The 25,304-nt window shown below is 41.8% G+C and overlaps 1 protein-coding gene across 1 annotated transcript in view; it reads left to right on the top strand.

Moving 5' to 3' along the window:
* Positions 1 to 7,549: 7,549 nt before the first annotated feature.
* Positions 7,550 to 25,304, top strand: part of LOC123515952 (nuclear hormone receptor HR96-like) — a 194,462-nt gene continuing 176,707 nt past the window's right edge. The window contains exons 1-2 of the mRNA XM_045274890.1: positions 7,550 to 7,797; positions 11,009 to 11,401. Of these exons, the coding sequence (XP_045130825.1) occupies positions 11,105 to 11,401 (297 nt within the window). The 5' untranslated portion in view covers positions 7,550 to 7,797; positions 11,009 to 11,104. The remainder of the gene's footprint in view (positions 7,798 to 11,008; positions 11,402 to 25,304) is intronic.

The raw sequence follows: 25,304 nt of genomic DNA, 5'->3' as shown, positions 1-25,304 counted from the left end.
TCCTTGGGGACTCAAGGAATTCCTTCTAGCAGGGTGGTATTAGTTAAATTATGTAATACTTGAACTAGTTGTCAACTACATTCTTTGAGAATCCAGTTTGATATGCCATCAGGACCCATTGCTCCAACATATCCTTTTCTTCTTCAACTGTTACAACAATTTCTTTCAAGTAATTTTCACTATCAGTCCTGAGTGTCTCTCTCTTAAAGTCATCCTCTTAGTGAGGACTGACTGAAAGCTTCTGTTGAACACCTCGGCCATCTCTTTAGTGTCAGTAATCATGTCCTCACCAACTTTTATTGTGCTGATGTCTTCTTTATTCTTTAATTTTCCATTTATATACGTATTTGTAAAATAACTTAAATTGGTATTTACATTTGACCACAATATTTCTCTCATAGTTATTTTATTCAGCTCTGCATATTTTAACATATTCATTCCTTTTTCTTATGTAGTTTGCCCACAGGTTGTGCCTCATATTTTTCCTCCAATTTTTCCAAGCCTTCTCTTTTTCCTGCCTGGCTTCGGCACATTTTCTAATGTACCAGTTCTTCTTAAATAAGTTCCCTATTGAATTCTTAGGTGCCCATCTCTCAAACTCTCTATTGTAGATCTCCAGGAAGGTGTTCCACTTTTCTTCTATGTATCTTGCTTGAAGTGTTGTATTCTAGTCGATATCTTCAAAGTATTTTGTTAGTTGTTTGAAATTTGTTCTACTGTAGTCTAACCATTTGTTATTGTAGGTTTCTTTTTTTGTGCTCAGGCACTTTTCTGTCTTTTGAAGTTCAACCAGCACGTGGTCACTTTTACCTAATGGGCTTTTATATTTTACTTCCTCAATATTGACATGATCCTTGATGAAAACGAGGTCAAGTGTGGATGATGCATCATTCTCTCTAAATCTGGTATTATCTATGGCCAGCTCTAGCAATCTGCTTTCACATAATGTTATGCTACCTTTGGTGGTCCAGTCCTCTCATGAAACCTCTTTACAGTTGAAGTCCTCTATCATTAGTATTTCACTGTTCTCCTCCAACAGCTTTGATAAGCAAATCCTTGTATCTTCCAACATTTCTCTGTGTTCTTCCTCCATCCATGAATTTGTGTAGGAGGTACATAGGTCACAATAATGTTCAAGTGCTTTCCCATGTTTCTTTTTTAGCCTAATTTTCAATATCTCTGCCTTCCCTTCCCTAGAATCTACCAGTAAGTCTTTTCTGACTAACAGCATTATACCTCCCCCTTGCTTTCTTGTTCTATATCTAAAACCAAACATTGTAGTTCCCATCCCCAATATTCAAATGGTCCACATCACCAGCTAATTTAGTTTTGACTAATCCCATGACGTCTAGTTTCTCTTCTTTCAAATAATCCTTAATTTATAATCCTGTTGACAGGTACTTTTAATCTTCTCCCTCCGCTTTTTCTCTCTCTTGTACTATTTTTTCAGCCTCATGTCTATGACTAATAAAGAGTTTTTTTCTCCACTTCTGATCTTTGGTAATTTTTTTCCATTTGCATCATTCCCCACTTTATTGATGGTGGTTTTTTCCTCTCTAGTCTGGTCTCTTTTTATCCATATCTGTTTAAATTCTTCTATCCTTGCTAATTTAGATGCTTTACCCAGTAGATCTTTGGCTGCCATCTGTGATCTGTACCTTATTTTCGTTGGTCTGTGTTCCCCTTCCTTGTATCTTCCCAGTTGTCGAATTTCATCTTTATCTGGTGTTATTTCTTTATCTTCCTGTATGGACTCTATTAATTTCTCTACACTTGCTATCTCATTCTTTTCTCTTTCCCACCACTGTGGTATGCTCTCTTCCTTTAGACTGAATATCAAGACTATCTTTTTCGTGTCAACAGTGTCTCTGTACCAAGTATCTCATTCTTTCTGTGGTATGCTCTTAGACTGAATATCAAGACTATCTGAACAGTACCAAGTTTTCTTTCTGCTTTATCATTTGAACTATTGTGTCAACTTTGCGTCGTTAACCTGCATTTATTCTTACACAATTTTCCTGAAGTCTCTATTTTTATTTTCTTCCTCTTTCTTCCATACTTCCTGTTTCACATTTAACTCACTTTTCCTTCATACTCTGTTGATTTTTTCTCATAAATGGTAATTTTAGCATGAAGATCATCATACACATTCTTCCCTACTTCTTTCTATGTTGTTAACATTTTCACCGTTTTTTTCTAACTTTTCCATTCGAGTCTGCATCTCTTTCATTGCACTTTCCAGTTCAGTAATCCTTCTCATCATGGTTTCACTTACTCCTCTATCCTCATCATTGAATCCTGAAAATGTCCTGTCAACAGCCTTGGAAATGGTTCCTCTTGACATTATACATAATAATTGCGGATTTGCTGCAATGGCTCTCTCCTCTTCGCTTATCTTTTTAGTTTATGTGCTTCCATAGCCTTTGTTTGGAGATGGGAAAAACACAAGCAAAACTACTGGAGCTCCCACTTTAATATCCACCACTAGGAAGCAGCAGACAGCATCAAAAGCAGTAGAAACACATCTATGATGTGATAGTCAGATTGCTATAGCTTGGCTTTCCAGCAGCAAAGATGTTTACTTTCTGGAACAGTTGGTATTATACCTGCTGACACAACCACCTATTGATTTATTACTTTCTCTAAATTTTTTTAGGTGATTCTGGCCAAGATTCTCTGTTGGGCAACCAACGTGACCTGCTCCACTACAAGGAGGCCTTTTTCAGATCATTCGCAATGATACCTCTAGTGAGCAGGTCTCTAGGATTATTTGTTGTAAGAACATAGTGTAGATGGGGCTCAGGTACTAGCCCTTTCACTTCATCTAGTCTATTCTACACAAGAAGGTAACTCTGCTGCTGGAAAAGCCAAACTATAGCAATCTGACTATCACACCATAGATGTATTTCTACTATTGTCAGCTCATCTTTATAAGCTCCTAAGATGAATTTAGCTAACCTGGCTGCCAATACCACAGCTGTCAACTCTAACTTAGATACAGTTAATGTTTTAATCGGGGTTACCTTAGCTCTCACCATTATTAAATTACTAGTGTTATTACAGCAAAAATAGGCAGCAACACTATATGTCATAGTGCTGGCATCACTACAAATAAGTAAATGTGCTTCTGGTCCAGTACATACTTGTCTAGGAATTTTTACTTGCATACAGTTTTGTACATCTTTGTACATGTTTAGCCATTCCTTTTCCATATTCTCAGGAATCTAGTCATCCAAGCCACAGTAAGTTTTCCATACCTGCTTTATGAATAATCTTGCTCTGATCGTTATGGGTAAAACTATACCTAGAGGATCGAGGACACTTGCTGTTACACTCAATGCCTTCTTTTTGACCATCACTGCATTACTTCTATCTTTACTTTGCAATGATAACTGGTCTTGAGCGATATCCCAGTAAATTCCTAGCATTTTTACTCTCGTTTGGTTTACTGCGGCTATAACCTTTGCTCTAAGTTAATTTTGTATTGATTCTCAGTTAGAAACCCAATCTCTTAGGTACAGCTGAGCTTTAGAGAAAGTTTTAATAGGCAAATCACAATAATCTCTTATTTCTTGTTCCTTGCCACCAGTCATTTTGCAGCATACAAACTGCTCTGCAATTTTTATATGTGTAGTTGTTGATCTTTAACACTTCAGATGTGTCTTGATGGTTGCATTTAGTAGAAATTGAGAACAAGTGACTCCAAACAAAACTACTTTGAATCTATGAATTGAAAAGTCATTGTTAGAATCAAAGTCCTAAGGGATCCTTAGGCCACAAGAATCTTATACTCTACTATCCTGATCTTCTTGATTTAACTTTACCATTAAATAAACCTTTTCAATATCACTAATCAAGCAATATGTATGCAACTGGAATCTTAACAAGATTTCAGTCATGTCTGTTACTAAAGTAGGTTATGTGAATAGACAATCATGTAAGCTAAGCTCTCGTTCATTGACCTTTGCAGAGCAATTATACACTTGTCATACTCTCCTTAACCCCTTTATGAGGTCAATAATGGCAGGGGCTATTTCATACTTCTTTTGACTCAACCTTTCTCTTGGAATCCTTTCTGTTCTTGATCCTGAATGATCTTTTGAATACTAAAAACAATATATGGAATCTTTTACAAATTTCCTTTGCAACCTTCTTACATGCCCTAAAGCTAACTTAAAATTAGTAGGCAACATTTTTTTTTTTGTCGTTCCAAGGCAAATTTACATTATACCTGTTTTCTTCTGAGGAATATTTTATTGTTTCCTCAAAGTGACATCAGACTTTGAATTTATTACTTATTTCTTGAAGAACTATGCCTACATGATGTAACTCCCAGAGAGCATTTAAATTTTTTAGTCTCTGCATGACTCTTCACCACTTATTTACTGAGTTGCATCTCTACTGGGTGTGTTGCTACTTTAAGAATAGTTACTACCTCCACAATAGCTCCATCACCAGGTGCATAAAAGTGACCACTTAAGGCACAACCATATGATGGTATTAATACTTTTCCCTTTTCCCATACATACCCTGCATGTACTATGTCATAATAATGATCAGCACCTATCAGCAAGCTTATTTTCCATTTACTTTCTACTTTGGGGTCGGCTAGTATAATCTTTGTTCATTAACCAATCATGTACTTTGTCAGACTGTCAGGACTTTTATAATTGGCCAACTGATCTACTACTACTGTATTCAAGGTCATTCTTACCTTATGCTTAAAGTTCAGCACTACAACTTCATACTTTTTCCTTTCATTATTTCATGACTTCCTGTGAATCCCTGTAACTGTAACTGAACTTGTCCTACAACATCATGTTTTAAATTAGCCAAGCATGATCTTATTTATTTATTTATTTATTTATTATTTATTTATTTTTTCTTATGTAAGAGGGGAAGCTAGCCAAGAACAAAAAAAATTCAAAGAAGGCCCACTTGGTTGCCAGTTCCCCTTAAGATTAACAGAGTTAGCCAAAAGTCTGGGACCAATGTCTTGAAACCCCCCTCTTAAAAGAAACCAAGTCGTAGGAAGATGTAAATACAGAAGGAGGCAGGGACTTCCAGAGTTTATCAGAAAAAGGTATGGATGATCAAGGGTACTAGCTTTGTGTAGCAGGGCCATAGGAAGAGGGGATGCATGCAGTTAGCAAGATCAGAAGAGCAGTTAGCATGAAAAAAAGTGATAAAAGATCGCAAGAGATACAATTTTTTGGTGGTGAGAAAGGGGCTGAAGACAGTGACTCAGAGGATGGGAATTTTAAGATGAAAAGCTTTTGATTTGAACTGTCTAATAAAACTTTGTGAGTGGAACAACCCCCCAAACATACAACCCCCAAATATACAACCCCCCCATACAATGGCTCTTGTACAGAGTTTGCAGTTGGAGGGGTGAGAAAAACACTTAATTTCTTAGAAGCTGTTTTAGCAACAGATGAGATGTGAAGTTTCCAGTTTGGATTATGTGTAAAGGACAGACCGAGGATATTGAGTGTAGAAAATGGGGACAGCTAAATGTCATTAAAGAAGGGGGAATAGTTGTCTGGAAGTTGATAGATGGAGGAATTGAGTTTTTGAGGCATTGAACACTACTAAATTTTCTCTGGTACAATCATAAATCTTGGAAAGATCAAATGTCAGGCATTCTGTGGCATCCCTGTCTGATTTGTTGACTTCCAGAAGGGTTGGTCGTCTCTGAAAGGTCATAGAAAAATGTAGGGCGGTATTATCAGCGTAGGAGTGGATAGGGCAAGAAGTTTGGTTAAGATCATTAATGAATTACAGAAAGAGCAGGACTGAACCCTGAGAAATACCACTTTTAATAGATTTAGGAGAAGAATAGTGGCTGTCTACCACAGCAGCAATAGATCGGTCGGAAATGAAACTTCAGATAAAGTTGCTGAGAGAAGGATAGAAACTGTAGGAGGGCAGTTTTGAAATCAAGATTTTGTGCCATACTGTATGAAAAGCTTTTGATATGTCTAATGTGACAGTAAAACTCTCACTGAAATCTCCACAAGAGGATGACCAAGAATCAGTAAGCAAAGCCAGAAGATCACCAGCAGAGCAGTTTTGATGGAAGTAATACTGTGGAAGGGTGGTGAAGGGATACACGGGCTGTGAATGAGTACTTTATTCCTGACTAGTATCACTGATATAACTTCTTCAGAAGAAATGATCATCATTTCCTCTGAAGAAGCTATATCAGCAAAACTAGTCAGGAATAAAGTACTCATCCACAGCCCGTGTATCCCTTCACCACCCTTCCACAAGTTGCCATTATGTTCTTACATCAGAAGTAATACTGGTGATCATAAAGGAGATTATGAAGTGACAAATGTCTTTAGAATCTTCCTAATGAGGATAGATTAGAAACTTTAGACAAGCTAGAGATTGAAGCTATAGGGCAGTAGTTTGAGGGAATAGAATGGTTACCCTTTTTAGGAACAGGCTGAATGTATGAGGGAGGGACAAGCCCAGAATCATCCAAGCTGGAGTTATTAGCAGAGGTTTGGGAGAAGAGTTCTGGTTTAAAGACAGATGATAAATTAAAGGAGAGAAAGATGAAGAAGTAAAAGTTTTTGGAGATGTTTTTGGCCAGATGCCAAAAGTCTCAAGGAGAGTTGAAGTTTAAAAGATTTTTATGTCTTTTATTTATGAAGGAGTGTTTGGCAAGTTGAAAACCAGATTTGATATGATTCAGGCAAAAATATAAAGTGCATGAGATTCAGGTGATGGAAGGCTCAAGTACCTTTTGTGGTCAACCTCCCTTTCATGTATAGCATGATAACAGGCACTGTTAAACCAAGATTTGGAAGGTATTGAACAGGGGTTCTCAACCTTGTTAAGCTTATGTACCCCTTGAGATTTTTTCAGTATTGGTCACATACCCCTTACCCACAATGCAGCATCAGGAAGGGTAAAAATAAATGCATGGTTTATGGACTTAGTAATTTAAGTTTAATTTGTGTTATATATGTGGAGCAGACAAAATTTTCAATTAATATGAATATGTCACTAAGAGGTAGTTTCAAACTAGTACTTCACAGGGAAACACTGTGACTAGCATGCAGTACATTTACCAAAATGGAACTATATCAGACAGTTTTCAATCATCATGGCAGTGAACTAGTGCTGCTTGCAGCTAGTTGCAACTTGCAACTAGTAAGTGGTAGGTAAGTCACTGTGTGTGTGAATAGCATATTAAAATGATAAATCAGAACTAAATATTATAGGTTTGAAAGTTTGTGTGGCAACTGTAATCCAAGAAAGCTTTCTCTCAAGTGACATAACTCCAAGAGCTTCCTTGTTAACAGTGTTAATGTGTTATGTTTCTAGTGGAGAACATATCTAGCCTAGCAAATGTAGGCCACATTTAATACTACAAACATGTTTGGAGTTATTCAGAACTAAAGTACTTAAAGAAACCTGCCACATATCCCCAAAATTCCTCTCACGTACCTCTAGGGGTATACGTGTATCCCAGGTTGAGAATCCCTGGTTTAGAATGAGGAAAAGAATGAGGAATGTATGCCTCCATGCTAGACACTATCACCTCTTTTATGTGTTCAACACACAGAGGTTGGTCTCTGACATGGAAACTGATCATTCCAGGGAAAATCAGTATAATATCTCCTTATGTCTCCCCAGCTGGCAGAGGCAAAATGCCAAAGGCACCTCTGCTTTGAGGAATCTTGAGGAGGGATTGAAGAAGTAGGACAAGATACAGATATGAGGTTGTAATAGGAAGAGCCCAATGGAGAAGATAGGATATCAGCATAAGCAGAAGGATTAGAGGTAAGAAAAAGGTAAAAAATGCTGGATTTATCTCCCAGACAGTCAGGAATATGAGTAGGGTGTTGTACCAGTTGCTCTAAGTCATGAATGATAGCAAAGTTGAAGGCTAGTTCACCAGGATGGTCAGTGAAGGGAGAGGAAAGCCAAAGCTAGTGGTGAACATTGAAACCCCAAGGATGGAGATCTCTGCAAAAGGATAGAGGGACAGAATTTGCTCCACTTTAGAAGTTAAATAGTCTTTACTAAAGTCAGGAGTTTGGAGAGAGAGAGACAGTCCATATAAATTTAGTTAGAGATTGACTTTAGAGTTGAAGCCAGATGGTAGAAAACTCAGAAGATTCAAGAGCGTGGGCATGAGAGCAAGTTAAGTCTTTGTGCACATAGATGCATTCAGCTTGGAACGAAAATGAGGGTGGAGAAAGTAGGAAAGAACAGAAAATAGGCACCTGTCAGTTGCCTCAGACAACTGTTTTTCCAGTTAGGAAAAGAAGATAAGGTTTTCTAGAGGAGAGATGGTGTTCTACAAATTGAAAATTAGATCTAAGTCCACAGATATTGCAGAGGTTGATGAAGAAAAAGTTGAAGGAGGTTTCAAGACATTTTGGGTCGCTGCCAAGAAAGCTGCCCACCCTAGTAACATTAATGGTCCCTTCCCACAGAAGGAGACTCTAAGACTGGATTGGGAGTTGCCTTTTTTTTTATTTTAGGTGAAGGGTGTGTGTAGTAAGTGCTTATAGGTTTGTGTTAAGTAGGAGAGTTGTCTTTAGAGGGCAGGCTGTGACTGCCCTCTTGAGTTGTGAGACGCAAAGGGAAACATTCAGTGATATCACAGCTTGCTTTGATGATAAGTTCACAATATCTCCTGAACTAAACCAGACCAGAACTGGGCAGACCAGAACTGGTCCTGAACATAACTAGTGCTATGAGACCTTGCTTGGAAATTATCTTTTCAATAGGTGTCTACTACCTCCTTCCTGAAACAAGTTGGAAATTATTCCTGTGAACACTGGTCTAAAAGTGCTCGAGATGTTGTGATTTTATTCTCAGTTGTGTATACATTCAACCCTTGTTTATCTGGACCTTGTTTTTCCAGAATTCGGTTAATCTGGACAGTGTCCAGAAAATAATTTAATGATATGAGTCCACCAATTACCACTTTGTAGCTATGCCATTTGTTGAGTGGTTTAGAATTACCTACATGTCACCATGATACCCAGGTTCTAGGTGGTTACACCAAAGATGCACTTGGATGGTGATATGTGCCCTAATATGGGTACCACTATAAATAAAACTGCCTGTGCTACTAATCGGCAGAAGAAGCTTAACAGCACTTCCAATATATTCTCTTCAATTATGCCTACAGGTGCTATAAGCCTTAATAAAAAAAAAATAAAAAAGGCATAAATTGGAGTTTAAAAACAATCATAACTCAAAAAAATTTAATTTGCAATGGAAATGATACATACCATTAATCAATTCACTACATTTTTCACTAGAAAACATAAGCCACATATCAGAATCCATGGTGGGGTGAAGTTGTAAATTGATCATGTTTTCTGCTTGTATAATGTACCACTACTAACGTTTTCAGAGGCTCTGTCACGCTGTTTTTAACAAATAACTCGATAACGATGCATTGTACGGGTATAATGTTTTGGAAACGGGCTATTCATCCCTTGTGCTAATTTTTGACATGAAGCTGAATCATCTAAAGTTAATACTTAAGGTACTTTACTTAGACCATCATGACCATATCCAGCTTCACTACACCATATCAATTCACTACATTTTTCAATAGAAAACATAAGCCACATACCAGAATCCATGGTGGGATGAAGTTGCAAATTGATCATGTTTTCTGCTTGTATAATGTACCACTACTAACGTTTTCAGAGGCTCTGTCACGCAGTTTTTAACAAATAACTCGATAACGATGCATTGTACGGGTATAATGTTTTGGAAACGGGCTATTCACCCCTTGTGCTAATTTTTGACATGAAGCTGAATCACCTAAAGTTAATACTTAAGGTACTTTACTTAGAACATCATGACCATATCCAGCTTGTGGAAGTCGTGACCGGACTTACCTGGCAACCATCGAAACAACATTATGTATAAGCCTCGCCTTCCTGACCCCCCTTCCTCCTTCCTCCATATACTCCATTCATATTGTATGGGAATGTATTTTCTCCTATTTCTGTCAAATTGTCTTTTTTCAATACTGACGCATGTATATATACTGAATGAACACTAAGTAAGAGAGTGGGGGATAGGTGAGAGAGGGAGAGAAAGGAGAGGGGGACAGTGACAGTGGGTGTAATAGGGGGAGGGAGGAAGAAGGGGGAAAGGTGAGAGAGGAGAAGAAGGGAAGAGGGGGACAGTGATAATTGCTGAGAGAGGGGGGTGAGGGGAGAGGAAAGATGGGGTGATAGGTTGGGGGACATACTGCAGGGTGTTACCTGAGTTGGGAAGTTACATGTTTTCCTTTACTTTTTCATATTACCCTCTTAGTGCTCATTCAGTACATGTACATGCGTCAGTATTGAAAAAAGACAATTTGACAGAGATAGAGGGAAATACATTCCCATGTATATGGAGGAAGGAGGAAGGGGGGTCAGGAAGGCGGGGCTTATACAGAACGTTGTTTCGATGGGTGACAGCTAAGTCCGGCCACGACTTCCACAAGCTGGATATGATCATGATGTTCTAAGTAAAGTACCTTAAGTAGTAACTTTATATGAATCAGCTTCATGTCAAAAATTAGCACAAGGGGTGGATAGCTTGTTTCCAAAATATTATACACGTACAATGCATCGTTATCGAGTTATTTGTAAAAAAACAGGGTGACAGAGCTTAATACAATAAAATATATTTTTTCCTGAATTTGACCATTTGAAACGGGGGTGCATGTTATATGCCTGTGTGTCCTAAATGCTGTCAGATACGGTACATTATTCTTGGAAAATAAAAAAAATTGAAACAAACAAACAAACAAACAAAAAAAAAAGGAAAGATGTGACTTCCATACCATCCTTGGAGTCCCCTTGTATTGTTTTCTGTTTAACTTGTTTGGGGAACTGGCACCTCAATGGGAATTTATTTTTTTCTTGGCCAGTCTTTCCTCTTGCATAAAAAAAATCCTAATGCAATTTTTGGTCTGGTGTCTGGATTTACAGACTTTTACTGTATGTTTTATTTATTTTTTTTCCAGGAATTCAAGTGTCCATTCCAGGGTGAGTGTCAAGTTGATCAAGTCACAAGAAGATTTTGTCAGAAATGCCGCCTCAGGAAATGTTTTGATATTGGAATGAAGAAGGAATGGATAATGACAGACGAAGAAAAGAAAAAGAAGAAGCAAAAGATAGAGGAGAACAGAGCCAGGAAGATGGGAGAGGTTGGACATGAAGATGATGACTGTGATGATGGTGGTGGAAACAGTCAGCACAGCAATAATAACAGCAATGATGATAACAACAATGATAATGATGGCAGCAACGATGTCCCAGTGTCTTTGCCACCAACTTCATCCGCCATGGCATCCCTTACTAAACCACAGGCTGTGGTGGTGGGAGTCATAAGGGAAGGTGATTCGCTGCCATCAAAGGTATGGACTACCCTATTTTGGCCTATATTCAGAAGTGCTTTGCCCACCCACCTTGACTATTTTGAAATGCCACAGAAATGATTAACTCAACTGACTGTGATTATTTATGTAAATGCTTACCTTTCAGTTTTGAGGCACAGTGATAATTCATATATGCATCAATTTTCCCACTTATAATTTCAAATAACTCCTGGAGGCTTCTTCTTTAAGTAATTGAGTTGTTAAATGAGAACACATCTTAGTGAGCTAAATGTTCCTAATACTTTCTCATGATACAGTTAGTCCACTATTTCCTGCAATCAAGGTGGTATCTGGTAGCTCCTAAGACATGTCAGTAAAAAAAGAGGCTGCCAGTTACAGGCTATTAATCTACTGAGATTATTTTGGGCCATATATTATTATTTAAGATAGATTGAATATTGATTTATATGTATGTGCATTAGACACTGGTAAATGTGAGTGCTGACTTATATTTTTATCTGCCTCATAGAAATCATCATGCACAATTTTATTTTGATGAATGTGTTTTGTGCTTACAAGTTGTAATTGCACAATTATGTGAGATGTATAATGATAACCACAAGGCAATATATTATACACTGCAAAATGTTTTACATTTAATTAAATTTAAACTAAGAACACAAATAATCATCTGTAATTGCTTCAGCAAGTGGCAAATTATCTTTCCATATATTTGAAACAAGTTCTCAAGTTTCTCATCTAAGATCCAAAGCATCAAAATGCAAAGTCAGAATCAAACATATCCATGAATAAAATGCTTCTTGCTGTTGCCAGACTTTTTCCGTAGGTGGTGACCCAAACCCCCATGCTGCTGCTCTATTGCCATGTTCCTAGGCCTAATGTACCACTTGTAGTTTGTAGGAGGTTCCACTTCATGACATTTATGGGGTGTCACCACAGATTTAATATTTTTTGCGAAAATTTATGGAAAAATATTTTCTCTTTCTAGGATATGAATATGGTGTTGGCAACACTATCAAACTTTCATCATGAAATTTTTTTTTCAAATGTTTTTTTATTATGAAAATAGATAAAAATATTACGATCATTGGCAACCCGGTAACACAGGTAATTCTTTTTTATCGGTCATTGAATTAGAATTTTTTTTTTTATTGAAAATGAGTTATTATTTTCTTGTAGCATTTAGCAGCTTAACTCAGTGGCCTGGAGGGGAATTCATGAAACTTGTTGTTAGCGTGTTGCTCATACCAATGCCCTTAGCGATCCACAGGTCTGATAACAACATTGCAACGATGTCGGAGAAATGGTATACCTAAACACTTGTTGTTATTGGCCATGGGTGTGCTAACTGATCGGAGCGTGCCCATTGGCTACCGAGGTTGGGACGTCACGAGCAAAGGCAGCCAATCATAAGGCAGCATTTGCATTCCCTCTCCCTTAGGAAGTCATGTGACACAGAGCTTACAGCTTTATGTGCCAAAGTGACAACTGTCTGAATAGTTGAAAATACAGCTGCTCTTATTCCATGATGACAGACTCTGCCAAAAAAGCAAGTGCTAAACATTGTTAATGCAGATTTTGATGAAGTCTGAAGAAAGCAAAACCTCCCCTCATCCTCTTCCCCAGGACCCTGAGGGCACTTCTCTCCCACCTTGTACATATTTCTATTTTTGATGAATGTGAAGATATATGCAAAAAATGTAAGAAAATAGACCAGTATTAAAGCCAAAGAAAGGATTTTATGGAACAACAATAAGCATAGATATCTTACCAGCAGTGTCTCCAATGACGCTCCAAAAAGAGCCACTTGCAAACAGCCTCAGGGCCAGCAGTACCTGTGCGTGCACAGGCAATGCATGGCTTCGCCTTTTCCACCCATGTAGAGGCTTCATTTCCTCGATCAGTAGGCAGATCAGAAGCACAGTTTTTGAGAACAATAGGAGGGACCCCATCAGGACCATAACCCTTCCAAGGTAGTTTAGGCCAGCGAGGGCATGGAAAACATCATTACAAAGAATTTTAATTGTACACTTAACCCTCGACTATCGCGTCCAATTGGGGCCGAAATAGCCGCACCATAGCCGAAAATGCGATAGCCGAATTGATCTTGGCGGGAAGGTGGTTTTGGCCAATGAGCGCTCATATATCCCATGACGTCATGGCTGGGCGTGCCATAGCAGGCATCTGAAGTTGCGATAATGAAATTTTAGCAGCTTTTCATGGGTGCGTGATAGCAATAAAGCATGTTAGCTGAAGTCGCGATAGCCGAGGGTTGACTGTAGACTTGAAATAGTCAGAGGGAGGAGGAGAGGGAGGGACAAGCCTAGAATCATTCAAGGTGAAGGTTTGAGAGAAGAGTTCAGCTTTAGAGACGGAAGAAATGGCGGTGGTGCCATCTGGATGAAATAAAGGAGGAAAAGATGAAGTTAAGTTATTGGAGATGTTTTTGGCTAGATGCCAGAAGTCTTGAGGGCCTTTTGAGTTTGAAAGATTTTGACATTTTCTATTTATGAAGGAGTGTTTGGCAAGTTGAAGAACAGGTCGGACACCTCTCCTGTTGAAGACCACAAATGCCTTGACACCTCCCTCAACTTTTTCTACATTAACTTCTGCAACATTCGTGGTCTTGGATCTAATTTTCAATCTGTGGAACACCACCTCTCCTCTACTAAACCTCTTCTTTTTTTCCTCACCGAAACACAGCTGTCTGAGGCAACTGACAGTAGCCCCTTCTCTGTTCCCTCCTACTTTCTCTATTCTCATTTTCATTCCAAAGCTGGATGTTGCGTCTATGTGCGCAACGACCTAACTTGCTCTCGTGCTCACGCTCTTGAGTCTGGCTACGACTTAACAGTCACTCTCAAACTAAATTGATCTGTGCTGTTTATCTCTCCCCAACTCTTCTGACTATAGTAAATTCTTCGACTACTTAACTTCTAAAGTGGAGCACATTTTGTCCCTCTACCCTTTTGCTGAGATTTCCATTCTTGGAGATTTCAATGTTCACCACCAGCTTTGGCTTTCCTCTCCCTTCACTGACCACCCTGGTGAACTAGCCTTCAACTTTGCTATCTTCCATGACCTAGAGCAACTGGTGCAACACCCTACTCATATTCCTGACCGTCTTTGAGACACTCCCAACATTCTTGATCTCTTCCTCACCTCTAACCCTTCTGCTTATGCTGTCACCCTTTCATCTCCGTTGGGCTCCTCCGATCACAATCTCAGTTTTGTATCTTGTCCTATTTCTCCAATCCCTCCGCAGGATCCCCCAAAGCGAAGGTGCCTCTGGCGTTTTGCCTCTGCCAGTTGGGAGGGTCTGAGGAGGTATTATGCTGATTTTCCCTGAAATGATTATTGCTTCTGTGTCAGGGACCCATCTGCATAACAGAGGTGTACATTCCTCATTCTTTTTCTCAACCTAGACCTTCTAAACCTTGGTTTAACTTAACCTGTTCTCGTGCTATACGTGATAGAGAGGTTGCCCACAAAAGATACTTGAGTCTTCCATCTCCTGAATCTCATGCACTTTATATCTCTGCCTGGAATCATGCCAAGTCTGTTCTTCAACTTGCCAAACACTCTTTCATAAATAGAAAATGTCAAAATCTTTCAAACTCAAACTCTCCTCGTGACTTCTGGCATCTAGCCAAAAACATCTCAAATAACTTCACTTCTTCATCTTTCCCTCCTTTATTTCATCCTGATGGCACCACTGCCATCTCTTCTGTCTCTAAAGCTGAACTCTTTTCTCAAACCTTTGCTCACAACTCCACCTTGGACGATTCTGGGCTTGTCCCTCCTCTCCTCCTCCCTCTGACTATTTCATGTCTACAATCAAAATTCTTCGTAATGATGTTTTCCATGCCCTTGCTGGCCTAAACCCTCGGAAGGCTTATGGACCTGATGGGGTCCCTCCTATTGTTCTCAAAAACTGTGCTTCTGTGCTTGCACCTTGCCTGGCCAAACTCTTCCAACTTTGTCTATCGACTTCTACCTTTCCTTCCTGCTGGAAGTTCACCTACATTCAGCCTGTTCCTAAAAAGGGTGACCGTTCTAACCCCTCAAACTACCGTCCTATAGCTTTAATCTCTTGCTTGTCTAAAGTTTTTGAATCTATCCTGAATAGGAAGATTCTCAAACATCTGTCACTTCACAATCTTCTGTCTGATCGCCAGTATGGCTTCTGTCAAGGTCGCTCTACTGGTGATCTTCTAGCTTTCCTTACTGAGTCTTGGTCATCCTCTTTTAGAGATTTCGGTGAAACTTTTGCTGTTGCGTTAGACATATCAAAAGCTTTTGATAGAGTCTGGCATAAAGCTTTGATTTCAAAACTGCCCTCCTACGGCTTCTATCCTTCTCTCTGCAACTTTATCTCAAGTTTCCTTTCCGACCACTCTATTGCAACTGTGGTAGACGGCTACTGTTCTTCTTCTAAACCTATTAATAGTGGTGTTCCTCAGGGTTCTGTCCTGTCACCCACTCTCTTTCTATTATTCATTAATGACCTTCTTAACCAAACTTCTTGTCCTATTCACTGTTGATACCACCCTACATCTTTCCATGTTCTTTCAGAGACATCCAACCCTTCAGGAAGTCAACAGATCACGCGGGGACGCCACGGAACGCCTGACTTCCGATCTTTCTAAGATTTCCGATTGGGGCAGAGAAAATCTAGTAGTTTTCAATGCCTCAAAAACTCAATTCCTCCATCTATCAACTCGACACAACCTTCCAGACAACTATCCCCTCTTCTTCAATGACACTCAACTGTCTCCCTCTTCCACAATGAATATCCTCGGTCTGTCCTTTGCTCATAATCTTAACTGGAAACTTCACATCTCATCTCTTGCTAAAACAGCTTCTATGAAGTTAGGTGTTCTGAGGCGTCTCTGACAGTTTTCTCGCCCCTCCAACTGCTTACTCTGTATAAGGGCCTTATCCGTCCCTGTATGGAGTACTCTTCACATGTTTGGGGGGGTTCCAGTCACACAGCTTTGCTTGATAGGGTGGAATCGAAAGCTCTTCGTCTCATCAACTCCCCTCCTCTCACTAACTGTCTTCAGTCTCTTTCTCACCGCCGAAATGTTGCATCCCTTTCTATCTTTTATCGCTATTTTCATGGTAACTGTTCTACTGATTTTGTTAACTGCATGCCTCCCCTTCTCCTGCGGCCTCGCTGCACAAGGCTTTCTTCTTCCTCTCATCCCTATTCTGTCCAACTCTCTAATGCAAGAGTTAACCAGTACTCTCAATCATTCATCTCTTTCACTGGTAAACTCTGGAACTCCCTCCCTGCATCTGTATTTCCAAATTCCTACAACTTGTCTTCTTTTAAGAGGGACGTATCGAGGCATTTGCTCCCCTAATTCTAGCTGACATTTTTGGCACTTTTTGTACTTTTTAGAGAGCCAGCACTCAAGTGGGCCTTTTTTAACTTTCTTTTTTTTTTTCCCTTGGCTGGCCCTCTTCCTACGTAAAAAAAAGAAAAAAAAAATGAGATTCAAGAGATGGAAGGCTGAAGTACCTTTTGTGGGCAACCTCTCTATCATGTATAGCATGAGAACAGGCTAAGTTAGACCAAAGTTTGGAAGGTTTAGGTTGAGAAAATGAATGAAGAATATACGCCTCTCTGCTAGACATTCAGCACAAAGAGATGGGTCTCTGACACAGAAGCAGTAATCAATCCAGGAAAAATCAGCATAATACCTCCTCAGGTCCCCACAACTGGCAGAGGCAAAACGCCATAGGCACCTGCGCTTTGGGGGATCCTGAGGAGGGATTGGAGAAATAGAAGATATAGAATGAAATTATGATTGGAGGAGCCCAATGGAGATGAAAGGGTGACAGCATCAACAGAGGGATTAGAGGTGAGGAAGAGATCAAGAATGTTGGGCGTGTCTCGAAGATGGTCAGGAATACGAGTGGGATGTTGCACCAGTTGCTCTAGGTCATGGAGGATAGCAAAGTTGAAGGCTAGCTCACCAGGATGGTCAGTGAAGGGAGATGAAAGGCAAAGCTGGCGGTGAACATTGAAATCTCCAAAAATGGAAAACTCTGCGAAAGGGACAATGTGCTCCACTTTAGAAGTTAAATAGTTGAAGAATTTACTATAGGCAGAAGAGTTAGAGGAGGGATACACAGTACAGATGAATTTAGTTAGAGGGATTGTTGAGCAGAAGCCAGATGGTGGAAAACTCGGAAGATTGAAGAGGGTAGGCACGTGCGTACGTGTGTGTATGTGTGTGTGAGATGGTTCGAATACAGGCAAACCCTGCATAACGAACATTTATACAACGAATTTTCGCCACACAAATGTTTTGTTTTATTACCCGTAAATCACATAATGAGCACCAAATGGCAGTAAAACAAAATTTTTATTGAGGGAATTTTTATTCTATTTATTTATTTTCTTTAGTTTTACATTTTTTTACTCATCGTACAACAATTTTTTGCATATCAAACACTATTTTTGGAATCTAACCCGTTCGTTATGTGGGGTTTGCCTGTACATGATCTGAGTGCACGAAACAAATAATGGCTTTGGAGCAGAGGTGCAGAGGTGACATAGATAGGGTTGGCACTGGCATTCCACCACAAATTGGCACTTGGGTCTGCTGTACTACCCACTGCACCGCTGACCAAGTCCCCTCCTGTGCTCCACCTCACATCCTGTGCTAGCGACTGCGTGTTGTGAAAGTGTGCTTGTGACTACCCCACTTGACATTGTACTAGGAGACCTGGTTGTGATCTATAATGAAATGCTGGTGAATGTCACGTGCCTTAATTTTTTCCTGTGCCATCCTGGTGTGATCTCTACTGGCTTGCCTCGCCTCAACACACATAACAAATCCCTCTTAGTTTGGTGAGGAGTGGGGCAAGGCACAGCCAGTGGTGTCAAGACTGGGATCTTGTCCTGTGTAAAAGTTGGACTGAAAGTTATGTGTCGTTGCTGAGCTGGGTTGCCAGTACAGATGGCAGACAACTGGGAAAGCAACAATGTTGTTAGTGCCTTGGGAAGTGAAGAGCCTAGCGTAGCTGAGTTATTACAGTCTCTAATGGCAAAATTGGACATCTAGGCTCAGGCTCAGGAACAGAAAATGGATAGTCAGGTACGTGACTTCCGTGAGGTGGTGCAGAAAGGCCTGGAATTCGTAAGGCACAAGACATGGCAGGTTGCGAAGGGATTATATAGCTGTATCAAGGCCAAGCTACTCCAGGAGGTGCGTGATGTCTGCTCAGGAGCACAGGACGTGAAGGAAGAAGTGGCAGCATTGGGAGAAATGGAATGGGTCGTAAGGTAGGAAGTGGCTGCGTTGGAAGAAGCAGGTCGGGCCATGAGAGAAGAAATTGCTTCCTTGTGGCAGGCTGTCAGGCAGCAAATCAATAACAGGCATAGCACCAATGAGGTGGCACTGGATGAAGAGCCTATATGTTGTGACCCACTCATGGATGGGTGGTGCAATAGTACAACGCCAGTACCCCACACCGCCTTTACACCTCCCTCCTCTCCTCGTCCTCCTCTGACACTGCCTGGCCATCATACTGGGAGGAGGAAGCCGGCAGAGTTTGATGGCAGTGTGGCCTGGGAGGCTTACCAGTCCCAGTTTCAGGTGTTGGCAGACGCTATGAATTGGGATGAAGCTGAACGTTGCCTGGAGCTTGTGTCCTACTTGCAGGGACTAGCGGTGGAAGTTCCAGGCCATTTGTCTGCAAAACAGCAGGCCTTTTACCCATGTGTGGTGGAGGGGCTTGAACACAAGTTTGGCCAACAGTACCAAGTAGAGGTCTGTTGTGCTCATCTGAAGGGCAGAATGCAGGGTAAGGACAAAACCCTGCCAGAGTTGGCTCTGGATATGGAGTCACTGGTGAGACATGCCTATCCCACGGCTCCAAAAGACATGGTGGCTGTATTAGCAATTGACCACTTTGTGCATGCCCTGCAGCAACAGCAACTACAGATATACGTGAAGCAGGCACATGCACGAGACCTCAGGGAGGCACTAGCAAGGGTAATTGAATTCGAGTCTTTTCTATACACCTCTGGTTATGAGGAGGAGACAGTGAGGCCCCGTCATGACATCAGGGCTCAGAGGACCCAACGGGAGAAGCCTAATGGTGCCAAACCAATGGTTGTCAAAAGGACGAGTGCAGGAGAGTTGAGGGGCTGAGTTGAGAGGTCACATGTGTAGTTGATGTCCGAGGGGGCGAAAGATGCCTTACCTCAATCGATTGCCCTCCTATACCTCTGAATCCCATTGCTGGAGATGTAGCTGGCTCAGCCACATTTCAGGTACTTGCCGTCAACATAAGGATGTCATGCAGGAGGGAAACAAGGCTGGGCTGGATGTGGGGGGGCCAAACACCAGCCAGCTACCCCATGGCCCATGTAAACTGCCTCTATACCACAGCTAGGACAGTTCAAGTGGATGGTGCTTAGGATGGGAGGCCATGCCGTATGATCATTGACACTAGAGCGGAGAGGACCTTCATGCAAGAGGATGTGTCCAAGCAGCCTCTCCCTGTTGCTCAGAGACAGCTCTGTGGGGTTACAGGGCACTGTGTACAGCTGAAAGGCCTAGTGGAAGCTCAAGTTGGGTTCAGGAGTGTGGAGAATTGCTTGCCTGAGTACGTGGTCAACTTGAAGGAACCCTGTTTGCTAGGACTGGACTACCTCCTACAGAGCAAAGCATGATTGGACTTTGGGAACCTGAAGATGAGAGTGCATGGAGAAGAAATACCCTTGCTCCCGCATGACGCCAGTGCCAAGGTAGTCACCGCTGCACTAGTGCCTCATAAGAACTGGGGAAGAGATGACAAAAACCTGTAAGATCCCAGCTAGTACCAGGCTGGGCACCTGCGTAGAGGTGGATTGTCAGTTGGAATAGCAGGGGGACGAGGGGTCTGTTAGGTCAACTGGCCACTAGGACCACTTTTTGAGCACTTGAAGGACCTGGCGCAGTGGAGTGCTGTTCATCTGACTGAAGACCAAGCAGAGAGAATGCGACTAACACTACTACAATACGCTGATGCTTTCAGTCAAGATGACATGGATCTCGGTTGCACTGATTTGGTGAAGCACAGCATCAATGCAGGCTACAGCCCGCTCATAAAACACGCTCCGAGGAGGATCACATCTGCCAAGAGGGAGGAAATGAAGAAGTTTGTCACAGAGCTAGAGGCACAGGAGTTAGTAGAGCGTTCTAACAGCCCATGGTCAGTGGCCATGGTCCTGGTGAAGAAGATTGGCACAACACGCTTCTGTGTGGACTACAGCATTACCATAAAGGACTCCTACCCCCTGCTAAGATTTAATGACAGCCTAGACGCGCTGGTCGGGGCCGTGTGGTTCTCTACTGTACACCTGAAGTCCGAATATCATCAGGAAGAGGATAAACCAACGACTTCCTTTTCATATGGCCAAGGTGTGTGGCAATTTATGTGCTACCTTTCGGTCTCTGTAACACCCCCAGCTGCTTTGAGCGTCTGATGGAGAGGGTACTTGATGGCCTATAATGGAAAATGGCACTTGTCTACATCGATGATGTCATTTTCTTCAGTCATACCTTCGAGGAGGAGTTAGGGTGACTAAGAGAGGTGTTGCAGCGCCTGCAGAAAACCAATCTTAAGTTAAGCCCTAAAAAGTGTTTGCTCTTCCAGCGTGAGGTGCAATTCCTGGGACATGTCTTTGAGCATAATGGGCTGTGAACCAACCCACTAAAAAGTGGTAGTGGTGCGAGATTGGCCGTTGCCTAGGAATGTGGCAGAGGTTAGAAGCTTCCTGGGATTCTGCACCTACTATCGCTGCTTTGTATGGGATTTTGCTACCTCCACTCCACCAACTCACGAGGAAGGCAGTAGCTTTTAAGTGCACCAAGGCCTGTCAAGAGACTTTTTGCAGTCTGAAGAGTGCGCTAATGGAAGCACCGGTGATGCCTTACCCAGATCCGAGTCGTCCCTATGTGGTGGACATGAACGCAAGTACAGAAGGCATTAGAGTTGTGCTATCGCAGTAGAAGGACGGGCAAGAACGTGTGGTTGCTTACTACAGCACCAAATTTAGTAAACCAGAATACGACTACTGTGTCACCTGAAAGGAGTTGCTGGTGGTGGTAAAGAGCCTGGAACACTTTCACCTGTACCTATTTGGCGCAAAATTCATTATAAGAACCGATCATGCAGCTCTGATGAAGACACTAAAAAGGCCTAAAGGACTTGGCTAAGCTTGAGCAGTACGACTACAACATAGAGCACCACCCAGGCTGGATCCACAACAATGCTGACAGCATTGTGCCATCTTTTAGGTGAGTGGTGATCCTCTTTGACGGTCAAAGAGGATCACCGCTCATCTCCAAGACGGTGCAATACGCCGCCACTATGTCAGCGAGCACGGCCTCATGCTGAAAAGAAAGCACATGGAGCAAAACACCGAAATCCTAGAAAAAGGTAACAACATCAAGAGACTCAAGATGACGGAAGCTACACTTATATATTTAGAGAAATCTACTATCAACATCCAACAACAACAACCAGAAGTTTCTCTGCCCTCAAAGTGGCAACCTCCAAGTCGCGGCCAAGCTGCAAGCTGATTGGCCGTCACAGCCCCACACACCTACTGTGTCTGCCACAAGCAGTCATAAGAGGCTCTACCTGCCCAGTCTCCTCACTCTTCTGAAGATAGTCCAAACAGGACCGAAAGACGTCTCAAGAGCACCATGGATTTTTGTTCACTCCTCCAGAATCTACATTCAGACAAACACACCCTTGTGCGAAAAAACAAAAGCTTCTTTCAAAAAAAGAATAATGCTCAAGTTGCTATAGACTTCAACAACATATGCATACTCAACGGCCTCCTCACAATATATATATATATATATATATATATATATATATATATATATATATATATATATATATATATATATATATATTGTGAGGAGGCGTTATATATATGATCTGTATATATATATATATATATATATATATATATATATATATATATATATATATATATATATATATATATATATATATATATATATATATATATATATATATATATATATATATATATATATATATATATATATATATATATATATATATATATATATATATATATACTATTAAGGAACATTGAAGACTATAGGGAATTGTTGAAAGATATTAAGAGGATCTAGAAGTGGAGCCAAGAGTGGAAATTAGTATTTAATACTAGGAAATGCCATGTAATGGAAATGGGTAAAAGTAATAGAAGACCTATGTGGGAGTACAAAATGGGAGAAGAGATTAATAATGAAAAGTAGTGAAAAAAAAAGATCTGTGAGTCATTATACAAGACAGCCTGACTCCAAAAAGACATAAATGTACTATTTGCTTAAACATCAGGGTGGCATTTCATTACATGGACATGAGTATGACTAAAAAGATCATAACCATCACTATCATGGTCATGTGCTGGTTACCCACCCAGCCTTTCCCCTAAGGAAGATCGTAGTGACCAATCTTCGGATAGGATTGAGACCACAACACACACCCGAAAAGCGAGGCCACAACACCGAGTTACATCCTGTACCTATTTTACTGCTAGGTGAACAGGGCCTATACATTAAAAGGCTTGCCCGTATGCCTCGCTGCTTCTCGAGACTCGAACCCAGGTCCTCTCGAATGTGAGTCGAGCGTGCCAACCACTACACTATGATAAGACCTAGACTAGAATATGCAGCAGTGGTGTGGTCACCATACAAACATAAAACATCAAGAGAATAGAAAGAATCCAAAGGGCCACTACAATGGTTTATGGGCCGCCGTGGTGCAGTGGAACCATGCATGCTTTGGGGTCCGAGGGGTCTCCAAGCGCATGTGTTTGAATCCTGTCCACGATCCTAGTTTAAGTCAAGTTTCCTCACTTGGGGCAACGGTTTCTTAGTGAGTGGGCTTTGAGATAGGAGGTATTCCCAAAACGTATCCCCTTTAGCCCAGAAATTCCTGTGAAAAGCCCACATGGTAAAAAAGAAAAAAATAAGGTGGTGCCAGAAATAAATGATCTTCCCTATGAAGAAAGCCTAAAGGAAATGGAACTATAGTCTGACCATTTTATGAAGATCACTCAGGCATTGGCTTTTTTGGGGATTTCCCGGCCTGCGGCGCTGCCAAACCTTGTGCTGGGCATATTAAGGGATTAGAGCCTATGTGTCAATGAGAACCTTGCTTCCCACACACCATCTCTCTCTCTCTCTCTCTCTCTCTCTCTCTCTCTCTCTCTCTCTCTCTCTCTCTCTCTCTCTCTCTCTCTCTCTCTCTCTCTCTTTTTCTTTTTTTTTATTGATACATTTTGTTACAAGTTAGGGAGTTTTTTACAGGTTAAAGGGAGTATGGTGAGTACTCCCTATCTTAAAACCTAACCCTAGAAATATTTGTAACATTGAAATAAACTCTAAAATACAAGAACACTTACACACTAAGGACAAAGAAGACAAAAAAGAAATAATAAGGTTCACATGTAGCGTGTCACTGTCACTATCTCTTCACTGAGCCACTGATGCACCAACACCTTAAATTTATGGACACTCCACTCAGCAACACAAGGGTCGTTCGGGCACATGTCCGAGGCCAGAAACCTATTCCACCACCGCACGTACGTCTGCACAAATTGCCTTTGGTGGTGGGATGTGTCGGAGCGTGGCACAGCTAGAGCCACGGGTGCGACCGTCACCGCTCTGGTTGACAGCTCAGGACGTCTGTATTGCTGTCGGAGCGGCAAGAGGTGTGGGACGCACTCCTGTGCTTTATAGAGCACCGTGAGGCCTGCCACGTCGCGGCGGTGTTGAAGAGAGTGCAGACTGGGCACCTGCTCCTGCTGACCGTCCCAGATTATTCGCTCCGCTCTCCGCTGTACCTTGTCGAGGAGTGCCAGGTGTGAAGAGGCTGCTCCACCCCAAGCAAGGCAGGAGTATTCCAGCGAAGAGCGGACCTGGCTCTTGCACAGGAGCTCACGTCCCCTGGCGTCTAGGAGCCTGGAGATTCTCCTGAGGGAGGCCAATTTCCCTGCTGCTGTTCTGGCAAGCTGCGTGATGTGTCCTGAAGGTCAGCTTACTGTCATAAGAGACTCCCAGGATCTTCATTTCTTCTTGTGGCGCCAGCGTCATCCCCTCAAACAGGAGACGAATCTCACTGCTTCCTCTGGTCACCACAAGCAGCTGTGTCTTTTCAGCAGCAAATTTCACCTGCCATCTTTTCCCCCACTCCTCGATGCGGCGAAGGATGGTGTTGAGACGTGATGTGGTGACGGCTTCCTCCCCAGGGTTGAAGGCCAATGACATGGTGATGTCATCAGCATACGCCCTGGCACTGGGGACGAGGTTCAGCAGGTCATTTATGTATACATTCCACAGCAACGGCCCCAACACGCTGCCTTGTGGTACTCCTGCTGTTACGTGGTGTGGGGATGATTGTTGCCCGTTGTGCACCACCTGGATATGCCGTCCCTGCAGGTAGTCGTGCAGTAGCTGGAGCAGAGCACTGTCCACACCAACCGCGTGTAGCCTCTCCAGCAGGGCAGGATGATACACGCAGTCAAAAGCACCGGCAATATCCAGCACCAGAACAGCCGTTGGTTTCCCTTGATCCAGGGCGTTGCTCCACTCGCTGGTCAGGAGCAAGTTGAGGTCCGCGGCTGAACGCCCTTTCCTGAATCCAAACTGTCTGTCGCCGATGAGCTGCTGACTATCCAAGTGGGCGGTGAGGTGCTGTGCAATGATGCCCTCCATCACTTTGCCCACCACAGACAGGAGGGAGACTAGGCGGTAATTGGTTGCCACAGACCTGTTGCCTCCCTTATGCACAGGGACGACGAGGCTGGCCTTCCACAATCGTGGCCACGTGTTGTGCCGCAGGATGGCCTTGAATATCTTGGTGAGGG

Source organism: Portunus trituberculatus, chromosome 5, assembly GCF_017591435.1.
Source record: "Portunus trituberculatus isolate SZX2019 chromosome 5, ASM1759143v1, whole genome shotgun sequence".
Classification (NCBI taxonomy): Eukaryota; Metazoa; Arthropoda; class Malacostraca; order Decapoda; family Portunidae; genus Portunus; species Portunus trituberculatus.
Note: the sequence above shows the minus strand (reverse complement) of the source record. Positions and strands in the feature narration are given on the sequence as shown.